The following is a 16,912-nucleotide window of genomic DNA, read 5'->3' as shown; positions in this document are numbered from 1 at the left end:
ATGGACATGCTCCGGCGCAATTTTCTTTGGGAGTGGCAATGAAGATTGGAAGAAGTTCAGTCTGTTGAATTGGAATAATGTCTATAAACCCTTTAAAGAGGGTGGAGCTGGTATTAAAGATCTCGACTTGATGAATCAGGCCCTATTAGGTAAACGGATCTGGAGACTTGGTTATGAAAAGGACAAACTTTGAAATATTATCATTAAAGGAAAATATGGGAGTTCGATTGGAGGCTGGTGGACGATCGATTCCTCTCTTTATACGGCATCCGCAATGTGGAGAGGTATTAGTCGGATGAAAGAAGAGGTCACCCGATGGATCAGCTTTGAAGTGGGTAAGGGAGATTGTATCCAGTTCTGACAAGACACATGGATAGGAGACATGCCGTTGAAGGATAAATTTCCTTCCATCTTCCGGGTGGCGAGCAAGAAAAACAATTTCATAGCCGATAACTATACCCTTGTAGCTGACAAGCTTGTTTGGAATATCCCCTGTAGGAGGAACCTTTAGGACTGGGAAGCTGATCACTTTGTTGAATTGTTACATTACATTCAAGAAGTGTCTCTTAGTCATGGCGGCAAGGACAGCATCATCTGGAAACCTGACAAGTCATCTGTTTTCACAGTAAAGTCTTTTTACACAATTCTATCGGCCAACAATGCTGTTGCCCCCTCTCAACATCCCCACTTCCTTTGGAATTACGCTGTCCCTCCAAAGCTCCAGGTGTTTGGTTGGCTGGTTGGGAACGATCGAATTCTGACCCTGGACAATCTTAGGAAAAAAGGAATGATCCTCCCCAACGTCTGTTTATGCTGTATGTCCTCGGAAGAATCTGTTAACCATCTGTTGATTCACCAATTCATAAACAATCACACAAATTCCACATCCCATATGAAAATCCAAACATATAATTAAAAAGGGGAATCTACGCGGGTCCAAGCCGACACAGGCTAGGACTGGACCAATAAAAATTATAAATCAAACGATGTCAAAGGGAAATAAAATCAACTACTCATGCATAAAAATCAGTCCCTAATCTAAGGGATTCCCTAATTTCAATTCAAGGAACCCTAAGGTGATAAAAAGGGGCAAATCAATTAGGGATCATGTAATCTAGGATTAGGATTCATGAAAAATGGCTATGAGAGGATAAAGGAGGATAAAAACCTGAGCCAAAAGATGATACCGCGTGTGGACAGCAACATTGGCCCAGATGGACGTGCGTGTGATCCCGGCCGCATGTGTGTGGGGCCCGCTATTAAGAAAAATGCCACCTTGGCCCTGGTCAGCCAGGGATGAACTCCAAAACTTCAAATATCAGCTCGATCCGATGTACGGTTTGTGCGCGGTGCTCCGCCGAAGTTTCAGTTCGCCTACAGGACGAAATCTGGAAGCCTACTGTAATGAAGAAATCTGATGCAACAAAAGGATAAATTCGAAGCACGGATGGTGGGAGAAGATGGAAAAAAAGATGATGGAAAATAGGGGTGAATTGGGATCGATGTGGCTTCGCACCATAGTAGTTAGCCCTTCGAAAATGGAGGGCTTCGCACCTACTTTTGAATTCTTCCACAACTCACGAAAAGAGAAGAAAAATAAAGTAGGAATTTTTTATTAACTTCAATGAATGAAAAGAACTACAAGGGGTGCTTATTTATAGGAAAAACCTTATACCCAAAAACTCACACTATGTGCGACACCTATTACTTGGCAATGAAGTAAACTAAAATAAAAACCAAATAAGAAAATCTAAAGTGTTCACGATGTTCTAAATAATAACAATAAGCAAAATCTAAAATATAAAATCAATCCGACGAGTGGGTCACGATCATGAGATCCCATGGTTGGCTTTTTTTGACTATCGGGCCACTTTTCTGAACCAAAACTTGACTTATAGCTAGGAGGCCCTCCCTGGACGTCGTCATCGAGCCAGATCAATGGTGGGGTCCTCCTTCTACGTACGTACGTGCATGGGGGCGGCGTGTGTGCGCGTGATGTCCCCATCAATTCTCCCCTACTGCGAAGATTTCGCCACTGGCGAAATAAAACTCCCGAACCGCTCAGGATGTCGAGATCAAGTCTCAAGCTCCTCCTCGTGAGCCACGTGTCGCTCAAGCCGGGCGTAACTTCCATTTAACCACGTACTTCAAACCCGCCGTCCGACGTTGAAACTATCTCATGGTCCTGGATATTCTCTATTTCCTTTTGGATGTGTGAAGGTTAGGTATGGGAGATAGAGGTCGGGAAAATGAGTCGGGAATGATAGGTATGAGAGGTAGAGGTCGGGAAGATAGGTCGGGATGGGTAAGTATGGGAGGTAGAGGCCGGGAACATGGGTTGGGACGGGTAGGTATGGGACGTAGAGGCTGGAAAAATAGGTTGGGAATGATAGATATGGAAGGTAGAGGCTGGAAAATTGGGTTGGGACGGGTAGGTATGGGACGTAGAGGCTGGAAAAATGGGTCGAGAAGGGTAGGTATGAGAGGTAGAGGCTGGGAAGAAACGTTAGGAAAAGTAGATATGGGAGGTAGAGGTTGGGAAAATGGGTTGGAAAGGGGCCATGGTTCAAGGGATAAATATGAGGAATTAGGATGGGTGGGCGAAGGGCCGGACAAAGTATCAGTGGTCCTCTGAAAAGTAACTAAATCCTCCACATCAGATGTGAAACTAATTCCCATGGAAAGTGGAAGATCTATCTCATACACATTGAGACCGTTTCGTTTTATAATTTTGACGGGTCCAGCGCTACACGCGTGTAACTTACGAACGACCCTCGAAGGATACCGCTCGGGCCTGATGCAGACCATCACAGAGTCCCCAATATTGAATCCTTTGAAACATTCATACTGGTCTGTATAAAATGTGCAATGTTCATTATTAGTCATGATCTTCTGCCTGATTTCTTGATGCCATGAATGAATGTGATGCGCAAAAGACTCTGCAGACTCTGACGGCCTATGGGACAGTGACGTAGGGACAAGATTAATAAGTTTTCTAGGTTTATAATCAGTAACGACTTCACAAGGACTTAGACCTGTGGACCTATCGACAAACTTATTCAACGTGAACTCGGTTGTAGGTATTACGATGTCCCATATTCTGGTGTGCTCTATATCCTTCCTAAGGGACTCATCCGGTAGATCATCAGGAAAGATATCACGTAACTCATCCATTACCGGAATGGCCTCAGTGGGTAACTCTACACTAGCCGCTGGTGCACTCTCTCCAGCCACAAGGCCATACATGTTGTACCCCTCAAAATAGCGGTCTTGATGTCTCTCATGGGGTGGGTACACGGGTGCACACCCATAATTGATTCCTTGACCAACTCTATTCATTGGTCTATCCTCCAGGCCACCTGCTTGAGATTGGACATCTATCCCAATGGTGGGGTTTGTCCTAGCGATAGTCCTTAGTCGGGTAATGCGTACATCAAGCTGGCTCAAGCATTGGTCCATTTCCAAGCGCTTAATCATAGACTCCAACGTCTGAGATATCTTGTTTAGTGACTCTTGCAATTGTTCCATATTTAGTGTGGGGGGCAAACCGAAACCGCGACCTGTACGTGTGGGCATACACTGACTTGCTCAACGTAAGGACCTGCTATTACAACTATATGCGTCTAAAAACTAAATAACCCTACGAGACTCTATATGAAGGAGACTATACACTGTTACTAAAATTCAGCTATATATGATGGACTGAATGCATGAAGGACTCAAACAAACTAAACCCTAAATATGTGGTGAATTCCCATACAAGAACCGTAGGCTCTGATACCAAATTTGACGCAGGACGTGAATTTAAATATTATATGCAAGATTTCAGGCTTAGATCACACCAATTCAGAAACAATCACACAAATTCCACATCCCACATGAAAATCCAAACATTCAATTAAAGGGGAATCTATGCGGGTCCAAGCCGACACAGGTTAGGACTGAACCAATAAAATTATAAGCCAAACGATGTCAAAAGGAAATAAAATCAACTACTCATGCATAAAAATCAGTCCCTAATATAAGGGATTCCCTAATTTCAATTCAAGGAACCCTAAGTTGATAAAAAGGGGCAAATCAATTAGGGATCATGTAATATAGGGTTAGGATTCATGAAAAACGGCTATGAGAGGATAAAAGAGGATAAAAACCTGAGCCAAAAGATGATCCCGAGTGTGGATAGCAACAATGGCCCAGACAGACGTGCGTGTGATCCTGACCGCATGTGTGTGGGGCCCACTATTCAAAAAAAGGCCACCTTGGCCCTGGTCGGCCAGGGATGGACTCCAAAACCTCCAAATTTCAGCTCGATCCGATGTACGGTTTGTGCGTAGTGCTCCGCCGAAGTTTCAGCTCACCTGCGGGCTGAAATCTGAAAACCTGCTTCAATGAAGAAATCTGATGCAACAAAAGGACAAATTTGACATATGGATGGTGGGGGAAGATGGAAAAAAAAAGATGATGGAAGATGGGGGTGAATTGGGATCGATGTGGCTTCGCACCACGGTAGTTAGCCCTTCGAAAAGGGAGGGCTTCGCACCCACTTTTGAATTCTTCCACAACTCACGAAGAGAGCAGTAAAAATAAAGCAGAACTTTTTTATTAACTTCAATGAATGAAAAGAACTACAAGGGGTGCTATTTATAGGAGAACCCTATACTCCAAAACTTGCACAATGCCCGTCAGAAGTAAACTAAAATAAAAACCAAACAAGGAAATCTAAAGCGTTCACGATGTTCTAAATAATAACAATAGATAAAACTTAAAATATAAAACCAATTTGACGAGTGGGCCACGATCATGAGATCCCATGGTGGGCTTTTCTTGACTATCGGGCCACTTTTCTGAACCAAAACTTGACTTCTAGCTAGGAGGCCCTTCCTGGACGTCGTCATCGAGGCAGATCGATGGTTGGGAACGATCGAATTCTGACCCTGGACAATCTTAGGAAAAAAGGAATGATCCTCCCCAACGTCTGTTTATGCTGTATGTCCTCGGAAGAATCTGTTAACCATCTGTTGATTCACTGTCCATTTGCGTATTCAGTTTGGTGTGCCTTTCTTTCTTGTTTCAAGATTAGCTGGTGTTTTCCTAAGGATGTGGACACCCTTCTTAAAGCCTGGCATGGGGTCAGATTAGGGAAACTCAAATCCAGGATTTGGCGGACTGGAATCTTGGCGATTTGGTGGACTCTTTGGATTGAAAGAAACGAGAGATGCTTTCAGAATGAAGCGAAGCCCTCCCACTTAGTGTCCTGTCATGCTAAATGTCTCATTGCCGAATGGGAGTCCCACAGGGAAGGGACCAATGTTGATCATTCTTTTCTTTTGTCCTAAGGGGCTGCCTCCTCAGCAGTTCCATTCTTTTGTATTTTTCTATCTTTTAATATAAGTTATCTTTCAAAAAAAAAAAAAGTTGGGTCGAGCATTAAGTTAAATAGGTTGTGTTCATTATACCTCAAAGCACAGAAGGAGAACAACTACAAAATTACCATCCTCAGCATGAATCCCCAGTGCATTTCACAGCCTCATAACATCATAAATGTTACACCAGGATATATCAGCCAAAAAACCCAAAACAAGGGCTGTACGTCATCCATTTCTGCAAAAAGAATGTCATAGCACCCCCAAATCTCAATGGGGTTTCATGATTCTTAATGATCAACCACACCTAATCCATATGACATATCTTCCCAAAAATCCCTCAGAAAAGTGACAACTGAAAAACTGAAATCTGGAATTTTCTAACTAGTCTCTATTTTTGCTGAAATACCACAACTTTTTTAAAATTAAAAAAAAAAAAATTGCACAAAAATCACCAAGAAATCATTCTCTTCCAAATCCCACACTTTTATGCTTCAAAGGACTACCTGGTCGTACCATGCTAACATCATTTGTTGTGTATCAAAGCTAGTTTTTGGACATGATCGCAGTCTACGATTGTCGGGCCCACTATTGATGTCATCCGTACGGCCAGATGACATCAACGGTGGGGCCCCAAAAGCGTAGACTGTGATCAAGTCTAAAAACTTGCTTTGATACCAAGTAGAAAGTGGAGAGAGAGCCCAAGAGAGGCTCCCAGCCGGTCTACTAGTGCTTTATCAAGTAGACCTGTTGAGTCCTCAGGGATAGCTGGGGGAATAATTCAGTTTTGATTCCATTATATAATTTCTCACCACCTCTATTGAGTTAACCTCTTTTCTCTTCTTTACTAAATTTTTTGGTTGCTAAAAGAAATGAATAGGATATATATATATATATTCTTTTCTCTCGTGTTATTTATAAGTGGAAAATTCAAACGTGATCCGTAGAAAGCAATTGTGATTATATATAAAAGATCATTTCTTTTTGGTAAGGATTACGAATAGTCTTGATAACCAACAATCATGATCTCTAAAACATAACTGCGATTAGCTAAAATGAGATGAACTCATTCCTGGGCATCTACCAAACAGGCCCTAAATCTTAAATTTTAAGCCATTCATTTGTCCTATTGTCAATTTTACCTGCTGGCATCTCCAATTTATATATGTTGATCACCCATACTCCCTGGTAAGCTAGCTTGCCGCCTCATATTTCCCACCAGTGTGTTGCATGTGTATGACATCCAAACCATGCAAAAGGTGGGCCCACCATGATGTGAAAATCAAGCCAATCCGCTTGATAGGTGGACCACACCTTTACTGTCAGCCACCGTTGGAATTCCAATCAGTGTCAAGGTTTATATGTAAGAGCGCAGGTGATTAGATATTAACCAAGGTTTAGAGTCTCAAAACTCAACTCAGATTCGTTGAGGGCTATACGGTTTGACTTGATTCAAGAAATGGTCAACTGACTATTGAGTTTTGATTGATATGATTACATTGAAATCTCAATTGAGTCTTATTGGGTTGTAATGAGAGCAACTTAAGATTTTTAAATACTTCCCCTTGAGAAAAGGGGAAAAAAAATGGGTGAAATGTTGGAGCACTCTATCGAGTTTAAACACCAATATCTTCAAGGTCTCACTTTCTAGGGTCCTTACTCTTGCTCCGGTGGTAGACTCTTAGGAGTTTCAACCCCTGGTCAAAGGGTTGGAGTACCCATAGGTGGTGAAATTCCACTACTGTGTGAGTGTGTTCGAAAAAAAAAAAGTCTCACTTTCTACCTTACTTTCGCTTTATTTCCAAGCTTGGCACTGACTACTACCGTTATCTGTATCATTTTGCCTTATTATTTGTTTTGGTTGGAAGCAACTTTCTGAAATCTTCTCTAGGATTCCCACACCAACACTAAAATTGCTTCTTTTACTGTTATATATATATCCTATCCAATTGAATCATCTATCTTGTTTTTTCAGTTTCTGATGACGATGAAATCGACTACTCTATAAAGCCAGAATTCTATGATCCAGATCTTGATGATAAAGATGAATCATGGGCTCATAAGAAAAGAAAGGGTCGCATCTCCGATGCTGTGCTGAGCTGTCCAGCTTGTTTCACTACCCTTTGCCTGGATTGCCAAAGGTATTTGCTTTGAAGCATCTTCAGTGGAAGCTCCCAAACATCATTTACTCAATGACTCAAGGAGAACATTCACATTTCCAAACACAACTTTCTCATATGGTTGGTGTTGAAAATACCCTATCATTGGATTAGATGGGTATGAACAAGATGCTCATATCTCTTTGTTCTCCCGCTCCTATCCATTCACATAATCTTTAAGTGTTGAATCTCTGTTCCTTAAGTATGAATATGAGGCCAACCTCTAAAATCTGTATATTTTTTTTTCCCCTTCAGAAACACCTTTCCTTGTTTTCTTGGCTCCGTACATCTTGTTATGAGTTCTCATTGAAAATATTGAGAATGCAATCATTGTCAATATTGATGCTTGGTAGCTTATTTCCAAGCAGTAAATCACCTGGGTAGTTTTAGGCTGATAATGATCTTTCTACTTCTCTAGATAATGACAAATAAGCTTGCTTGTTGACTTCCAACTACTTTTGGTGATTCGGGTATCATGGATGGATTTACCTTTGAGTGCAATGAACTACACTAATAACAGCATTGGTATATTTCAGGCTCTTGACCTGCATAATGGCTGCTAGTTTGTATGATTACCGCCAACGATAGAATTTCACTGTCTCACACATCAATATTATATTATACAAGCTTCTTGCCTTCTTCTGTCAGTCTACTAATTCTGATCTTCTCCAGGCCATGGTACTGTAGGAAATTCTCTTTGTTTTCTCTAACTCTTGGCAAATTTTAACTCTAATCGCATGTGTCTAAGAGATGTGGAAGACGTTTACTGTCTTCTTATTCAATGTTCTTACATTGGCGCTTTCCAGGACTGGTGCTTCCAGAAGTTTCATGTGGCAAGGTTGATGCCTTTCTCCAACTCCCAGCTAGTGGATGCTTGGAGGTTTCACTGTCCTCAGTGGAAGCTTCTTTTATTTTTTTCGTGGCTGCCGTTTTCAAGCGATATTGGTGATGATTTTTGCTGCTGCCAAGATTTACTTTATAAGATGTAATTACTAAATCTTTACTAATGAGAACAGTTATGAGTAGTCATGGAATTCTTAGACCAAAGAAGATAGAATGAAGAGTGTCTGAACGCAAGTGTCTTGATAGAGTTAGAAAGGCTTTTTTTTTTTTCTTGTAGATCCCGGTAGTTTCTCTTATTATCAGTTTCCAACGCATGTGGATCTTGGCTGCCTCCTGTTAATGTCAAAAGCAACCCAAAATATCTGGTTTCAGCTGCATTGTTCATAGTGAGGAAGGGCATTTGTTGTTTGCATCTTTGACTCTCAAACCGTGGTCATAGGAACAAAAGCAACTGGACTCTTCGATTGGAAATCATTGTTTAAATATCCTCTCATCCCTTGAGAATAACATGGCTTGCTTTGATTACAAATCTTCAATTTTTTCTCACACACTAACCCATCATGTGGTAGTGTGGATCAGTGCTCAAAATATCAGTATCGCGTTATGTATCGCATCCTTGGGATACAGATACGTATCGGTTCTTGTACGGGATATATTGGTTGTATCGGGTAATTTATCGCACTTTTTGGGAAAATGGAGAAAATGGTTGAATTTTCAATGGAACTTCGGGATTGTTAAAAAAAGACCTTAATACAACTTTAAATCATAACATCTAAAAAAAGAAGTGCACATAATAGGTTTCCTTTGTATAGGGTCCTAAGCTATGCGTTGTCTGACTGAACTAATGCAACTATATTCAAATTGAATGCATGACATTTAGAGTGTATGTGATAATCATTTCATCAAATACTCCTAAATACTTCGAAATTAGTCTCAATTGAATGTTGGTTGAAGGGAAATTTCAAAAAAAAAAAATAATATTTTAATAATTTTTAATTAAAAAATGATTTTTATTTTCTGAAAATTGACAAGGACTTAACAAATTAGTATATTGGCCCTCATACATGATTTCATGTTTGGAGTGCAACAATTTGGGAGAAAATTCGAAATTTTCCCAAATTGGACCACCTACTCTCAAAATTTGAAATTAGAATGCATGTAATGATCATTCCATCAAATACTCTTAAATACTTAGAAATTAGTCTCAATTGATAGCTAGTTGAAGGAAAATTTTGAAAAAAAACATGGAGAACATGAAGAACCAATGAATATCGAAATCAAAGCTCAACTCCTTGATTTGTAACCATTTAACACTGATTTGACATAATTTTAACAAAAAAAGGGATAAGAAATTGAAAATGCTCACTAGATCGAACATGTGGGATATATTAGCACTATCTGTGCGTTTCGTATTGCACAGGTGGGATACAAGATATATTGTGGGATATAACGGCCGATATTGTCGATATTTAAAACATTGTTGTGGATGACAGCAGAGCGGGTTAACTTGGTTGTCGCTTTAAGACCTATGCTACCTGGCGATATGTCGCCTATAGTAGGGTTGAACCTTTTCCTGCAATTGCGGTTCCCCTTGCTACCTCTTTAGTTGCCGCCCCCTACTAGTGTGATTGATTAATCTTGTCTATCTATCTTTTGGTTGGTGTTGATATCCTTTTGTCTTTAAAGGTATGGATTCGATATCCCCTGCCCCTGCTTGAACTTCCCTTTGTACCCGACAGATAAGGTAAGGGTTTGATATTTGTATTGGCCATTTGGTTGTTTCCATTTCTCATAGGCTCGTATTATTCAACCTGCTCATGGTAGAGCGAGCTGTTCGGTGAGTAGCATAGTTTCAATGGAGGTATTTGTGATTTAACTACCTCAGGCATGGGGTCTTTGTTTGGCCTGTGACTTGTTTCCATGCCTCTGATTGTTTTCATGGTTTTTTTTTTTTTTTCATTCGGACCGAACGAAGAGAAGATGTCTAACCTAAGCTATGTAGTAGATGTATCTTGATAGTCTCAAGCTAATCAAATTTTAATTAAGGTTTAAAAACTTGAAACTAGGTTTGGACTCTGATGACCCGAGTCTGAGTTGACTCGTACATAGGTGACTACTGGCTGCTATTGAGTTTGAAATGCATTTCCTATAGTCTAATTTTCAAAAATTTCCTCTCTCTCTCTCTCTCTCTCTCCGTTTTCGTGAGTACTCATTGGAGTTCTCTAGGGTTTAAAGAAAAGGAGTTATCCCTTTAATAAACCCAAGTCTGCATCAAGTTAACTTGGTGATCTTTGGAGTCCTTTTATTATCATCATCACCATTATGGATAGTTTACTTTTGAGTCTTTAATCTAGTTTGAAGCAAATCTCACTTGAAGCAACAACACTAAGGGCTTGTTTGGGAGTTTGGATTTGGAACCCCCTGGATTTGAAATCCTCTTGTTGTGTTTGGCAGCTTGGATTCAGAATCCCCTGTAATCCAAAAGTAGCTATGCATAGTATATTTATAGGGGTTTGAATTTAATTACTAAATCAACTTTAATATCTCTAATTAGTGTATGTATGTAATGTTTGACACAATGGTTGTAATAAGCCCGTTGAAATATATACTTTGCCCGAAAATGATGAAATTCCAAGTCTCAGATGGGCCACAAGCACAAGATCACATTTGAGTGACTAACCAACCATTTTAACCATTGATTTACATGGACAATGTTTGGACGACGCAGATCATCGTATTAAAATAATTATAGTGATGCAAATATGCAATTGATAATCTAATTGTTTTGGGATATCATTAGTGGGCCATGTGCCCAATAGATTAATAGTCTAGTGACACACATGTTACACATGCAACTCTTGGAAGGATTTTAGATGTAATCCAAGCTTTCACCGTGGATTTCAAACCCCTTCTTTGAGGGGATTTGAAACCCCCGGTTACTTTATGGTGCCAAACATACCAGGGGATTTGAAATCCCCTCAAATCCCCTCAAACCACCCAAATCCAAGGTGCCAAACTACCCCTAAACAAAGGAGTGTCTAGACTCAATTGTTTGGATGTTAATGGAGAGCTCAAGCTATTGGCTTGTTTTTTTTTATTTAGACCCGGGTGTTTTCTCCTCACTACTGGCCAACTTTGATGTAGGACCAATGCATGAACTCAAATATTGTGAGAGATCAATCAACAAAATTAAATTAATTAATAAAAATTACAAAACTTGCTATCGTCATTGCAAATACCAAGATTCCAAAAAGAGATCACATATAATTCAAGCCTAGGTTGTCAAACATCATCCTATAAGACCATTAAAATAAGGGGAAATAAGATCTAATGGATGTAAAAACATCCAAATAACATAGGGTTAAGCCTATTTCAAAGAGGAAGGCCTAATACTACCTAGGGTGAGATTAGGGTTTAGGAAAAGTGGGGAAAACTTGGAATTATGGTTAATGGGGTAAATTGGGTAAATGGGATAAAGGGTTTAGGTACTAGGATGAGGGAATTAGGGTTTTGGATGGAATGTAGGGATTTGGGTTTAATTGAAGATTGTGAAGAATTATGGTTTGATAATTTGGGAAAATAAGAAGATTTGGGATTTCTAGGTTTAGCGTTAGGGTTTGGACAAGAGAATGTAGGGTTTTGTTGTATGGGCAATGGAAAGCTAAAGGAGCAAGGGTGAGGCCATACGACCAACTCTATGGGTTCACACGTGTGGCCATACAGTCACACATGTGGGCTAGGTAGGTTGGGTTTTGGGTTTATAGGGTTCGGCTTGTTAAGTAATGTATAAAAGATGAAGATATGAAGGTTGTTGATGGATTTGGAGAAAGGGGGAAGAAGAAACAAAGAACTTGCAGGAATACCTCAATTGTTGATAAAGAGATGAGAGTGTGGGGATGGAAGGAAGCCTTGAACTTCCGTTGATGAAGATAAGCTTCGCAACGATCTTCCTTCCAATTCAAATGGAAAACACCCTCACATCACATGAAGATCGGAGAAGAAAACAAAGGAGTTCTCTCTCTCTCTCTCTCTCTCTCTCTCTCTCTCTCTTCTTTTCTTTTCTTTTCTTTTTTTTTTTTCCACAAAACTAAATAATGAGGAGGTCCCCCCCCTCTTTATATGGCCTCAAGACCTTTTCCAAAATTACAAATTAAACCCTGTTTAGTGAATTTTGACCAAGATAACCCTAATGTAATGCAAAATCAAGTAAAATCACTCAAAAGGTGTCCAAAGCATAAATCAATCATCAACTAAATCCTAAACCAATGACGATGAAAATAGTCCACGATTAATGACCTGATCATGTAATCCATGCGATCCAACGGCCAGATCGTCATGCCCTTCAAATTCGACGGTCCAAATCACTCACTAAAGCAACCCATGTGCATCTTTCTAGTGTGGGGTCTTCCAGATGCTTGCACATGCACATGGAGTCTTCAACATGATCATGGGTACTCGCCTAGTCACAAAGAAATCGGTGCGGCCCACCTCCTCATCTGATACGTATGCAAAGGTGTACGTGATGTGATGTCCTCATCAAACTTGTTCTGCTTTGGATTTTGATCACCCTTGCTAATTGTAGAAGCTACCATGCCATCTGGTTTGGCTGAGCTGTTCTTGTATTGGAACACCGATACGTACTAAAAACAGCTGCATTCATAGAGTTGATAGTGATTGGGAAGGATGTTTCTCATGGAATTAAAGTTGGGTGGATGAAGTGGAGACGTGCCTCTGCAGTTTTATGTGATTGCTGCGTACAAATGAAACTGAAGGGAATATTTTATTGGATAGCTGTAAGACCATTCATGCTTTATGGGGCAAAATGTTTTTAAAGGAACAATTTGCTCGTAGGATGAGTCTGTAGCTGAAATGAGGATTTTTAGATCGATGAGTGGCAAGACGATTAAGGATAGAAATAGAAATGAATGCATTCAAGGGAACTTTAAAGTAGCACCAATAGGTGATAGGATGAGGGAAGGTAGACTTGGATGGTTTGGCCATATAATGGTGACCAAGAACTGTACCAGTTAAAATGAGTGAGTTGGTTCAAGTTGAAGGCTATAAAGGGACAATAGGAAGGCCCAAAAGGTTATGGGTGGAGGTAGTAAGAAAGGACTTGATGACCAATGGTTTCACTGAAGAGATGATCATTGATATAGTGGGATAGCAGATGAGGATTCATGTAGCTGACCTCAGTTAATTGGGGTAAGGCTTAGATGACGACAATGACAATGATTAGTAGGGTTGATAGAATTGGTGTTAGTGTTCATATTTGATTGAGATTCATTACTTAATATGAGGTTTGTGTTGAGAGCTTGTTTTTCTGTTCTTTAGAGATTGCTGTGCTGTGTCCAGAAGTTACTTTCCACCAGCACTTCTATCAGGCTCTTTTCTTCTGCATATGAGGCTTAAATCCAATTGTTAAGTTTGTGATCGATTCTTGTTTCAGCTGAATTCACTCTTGAGGTTCTTATGTTTTTGAGAAGATCATTTCTAACATGGCTGATTTGGAATAGTTGGTGGGTGGATAGACAAGTTGTTTTTCAGTTTGCTAAACCGAGATGGTTGGGAAGTGCTCCTTGCAGGTATGCATCTGTAGTTGCTAAACCCAGATGTCTCCACTTTCCAATGTAGCATTTCTGCCAGATCTTGGCTGTTCATCTGGTGGCCCAAGTGTTAGTTTGCTCTGGCCCCTTAAATCAGGCCAGTCTGATGGAAATTGATATCATCAGGTCAGCCCACGCGTTGACCAAAAGAAATTGATGTTTAAAAAAAAAACAGGACCGACATTCAGTGAATGTTTGGCCCACCTGATGGGCAGGCATGCTGGAAATTGTTGGTGCTGGACGCATCAATGGTGGAGAACACCTGATGAAGAGCCTGGATCTTGCACGTGTGGGGGGCATCTGGGTATGGCAACTGAGATGTGCATGGCAATGGGCTGTGCTGGCCCATCGGGTTTTAGGACTTGGCTTGATACGTGTTAGGCTTGGGCCTGTAACAGAGGCCTGTGGGTCAGGAACCGGCCTGATTCGTAAAGAGCCTAGGTTTTGCAAAACTTAGTATTGAAGCTGAACTGAGCATGGGTACAGATCATTTACAGTTGTAATGGTCACACATGGGCCTGAAATCAAGTCCCGATTGCTGGACAGACCAGGACCGAGTGCCCGATTAAGAATTGGGTCGGACTGACCTGGACCCTGGCCCATTGCTATTCCTATTTGCAATTAGCATCCACTACATTCATTTTGTACTTGTGGAAAAGAATGCCTTCATCTAAGCCTTGTCCCAACTCCCAACTAATTGGATTTGGCTTTAGTGAAACACTATCTTCATGATAATACCACCATACAGCTTGACTTGCATGCTAGCCATTTCCAACCAGCGGTTGATGACTCGTCTGAATCTGATGTGACTCATCCCAGTCGACTCAGACTTGGTTGAGTGCGACCTTGTTTGGCATTATGAGTCCAGTAGAGGAATATGTGGTGACTTGTCCAACTCAACCAAGTTGCAACTTGTCTCAAGACCTGAGCAAGTCGGTTCCAAGTTCCCGAGTCTTAAAACGTTGTGTCCAGCACCTGATACCTTCTTCAAGTTACATGGGTTCTTCCCAGTTCCAAGCAACCTGTGATGAGCAAGATCATGTATTTATCTGTATTTACTTTCAATCTGGTGTATTTTATTATCCACACTGATAGCAGCCTTTACCTTGTAGGCATGAGAAGTACCTGACCCAATTCAGGGCCATGTTCGTAGTCAACTGCAAGATCATGACAAATCAAATACTGCGGCAACAAAAACAGAAACTGAAGAGGACCAACAGCCACATTAATTCTAGCGAGCTTGAGAAGGATGCAGTGTTCAGGCCCGTGTGCTGTTCGGTTTGCTCTTCAGAAGTCGGAGTCTTTGATGAAGATGAGGTTTATCATTTCTTTAATGTTCTTCCTAGTGAGCCTTGAACAGTTACATCAGTGTGCATGAAAATGTGTTAATAGAATGTTTTTAGTCTCGATGTGACTCAGATCATTGCAGTCTAGGTTTGATGCATCATGCATGTAGAATTTTCCCATTTCCCACATCTCTACATATTAGAACTATCGTAATGCTACACATGTGCTTGATCCACCTAAAAATATACATAGATGCACATGCAATGAAGCAAATAGCTCAATGAACACGTGCTTTCTATCAAGGCCAAGATGTGCTATAGCAGTATCAGTGGGTGTAAAGGTCCCTGCTGTACCGTTATGTGCAATGGCCAACATGGGAGGTGTAACAGCTATTATGCCCCTATAATGGTCTTCTTCTTCTTCTTCTTCTTTTCTTGTCAAAACAATCTGACAAAAAAAAGGGAAAATTTTCAAATATTTAGTGGATTCCAAATATGCACTTTTGTCTTGTTTTATTCATGTTTATGACAGTGTAACGGTCCACTCTTTGGTGAGAATGTTGTTTCTACATGTCTGATGATTTTATGAACTTGACATGCTTAGATTGACTGCAAAAATCCTATATTTAAATTTCTAAATATCTAATATCAATGATAAGATTATATTACCATGAACTTAACACTGATAATGTGACAAATAATTATTTACATTTATACAACTGAAAATACATTTTTGGAGATCTTTCTTGACAATCACTATTCATCGGAAAATCAGTCAAAAAATAATATAATGAAAGGAAATAAAATGACTAATATAAGGCATGAATTTGTACATTTATCCATCCTACATCTATTCCAATAATTTACACTCAATATTTTTTTTATATATTTTTATTTGGATTTTTCTTGACAGACTATTCGTTTGAAAATCAATCGAAAATTTAAAGAATATAAAAAATACAAAATGAGATTTTAATGGTTAATTTAAGGCATGTTTTTGTACATCTATTTCAACCATTTACAATCAATATCAAGCATTAAAAAAATAATAATAATCATGGCAGTCATTGTTCATCCGAAAAGCAGTTGAAAAAAAAAAAAGAAATCAAGGAAAAAGTGACTAATCTAAGGTATGAATTTGTGTGCCTTCTATCCTATATATCTATTCTAATCATTTACAATCAATATAAACAAAAAAAGGGGGATTTTTCTTGACAGTTACTATTAATCCAAAAAGAAGTCAAAAATAAAATATATAAAAAGTTCAAAATTAGATTTTAATGACTAATGTAAGGCATGAATTTGTACATCTATTCCATCCATTCACAATCAATATTAAAGAAAAAAAACATTTTGGGGGATTTTTCTTGACAGTTGCTATTCATTTGAAAATAGAAAAATACAAAATAAGATTTTTACATCTATTGCAACCATCTGCAATCAATATTTTTTAAAAAAGAAAAAAAGAAAAAAAAGAAGAAGACATTTTTGGGGATTTTTCTTGACAGTCACTGTTCATCCAAAAATTAGTCGAAAACAAAAGAAAGAATAGGGATTTTAATGACTAATTTGAGGCACAGATTTGTATGTTTATTCATCATACATCTATTCCAATCATTTACAATAATCAATATTAAATAATAAAAAAAACATTT

At 39.5% G+C, this 16,912-nt stretch overlaps 1 protein-coding gene across 2 annotated transcripts in view; it reads left to right on the top strand.

The window, feature by feature from the left end:
* The window catches only part of LOC131236824 (uncharacterized), a 28,525-nt gene extending 13,088 nt beyond the window's left edge, over positions 1–15,437 (top strand). For both annotated transcript variants that reach the window (XM_058234295.1, XM_058234294.1), the window contains exons 2-3: positions 7,339–7,504; positions 15,084–15,437. In XM_058234295.1, coding sequence (XP_058090278.1) covers positions 7,339–7,504; positions 15,084–15,327 — 410 coding nt within the window. In that variant the 3' untranslated portion in view covers positions 15,328–15,437. The remainder of the gene's footprint in view (positions 1–7,338; positions 7,505–15,083) is intronic.
* Positions 15,438–16,912: the final 1,475 nt, after the last annotated feature.

The sequence above is a fragment of the Magnolia sinica genome, chromosome 2, assembly GCF_029962835.1.
Source record: "Magnolia sinica isolate HGM2019 chromosome 2, MsV1, whole genome shotgun sequence".
In the NCBI taxonomy this organism is placed as follows: domain Eukaryota; kingdom Viridiplantae; phylum Streptophyta; class Magnoliopsida; order Magnoliales; family Magnoliaceae; genus Magnolia; species Magnolia sinica.
Note: the sequence above shows the minus strand (reverse complement) of the source record. Positions and strands in the feature narration are given on the sequence as shown.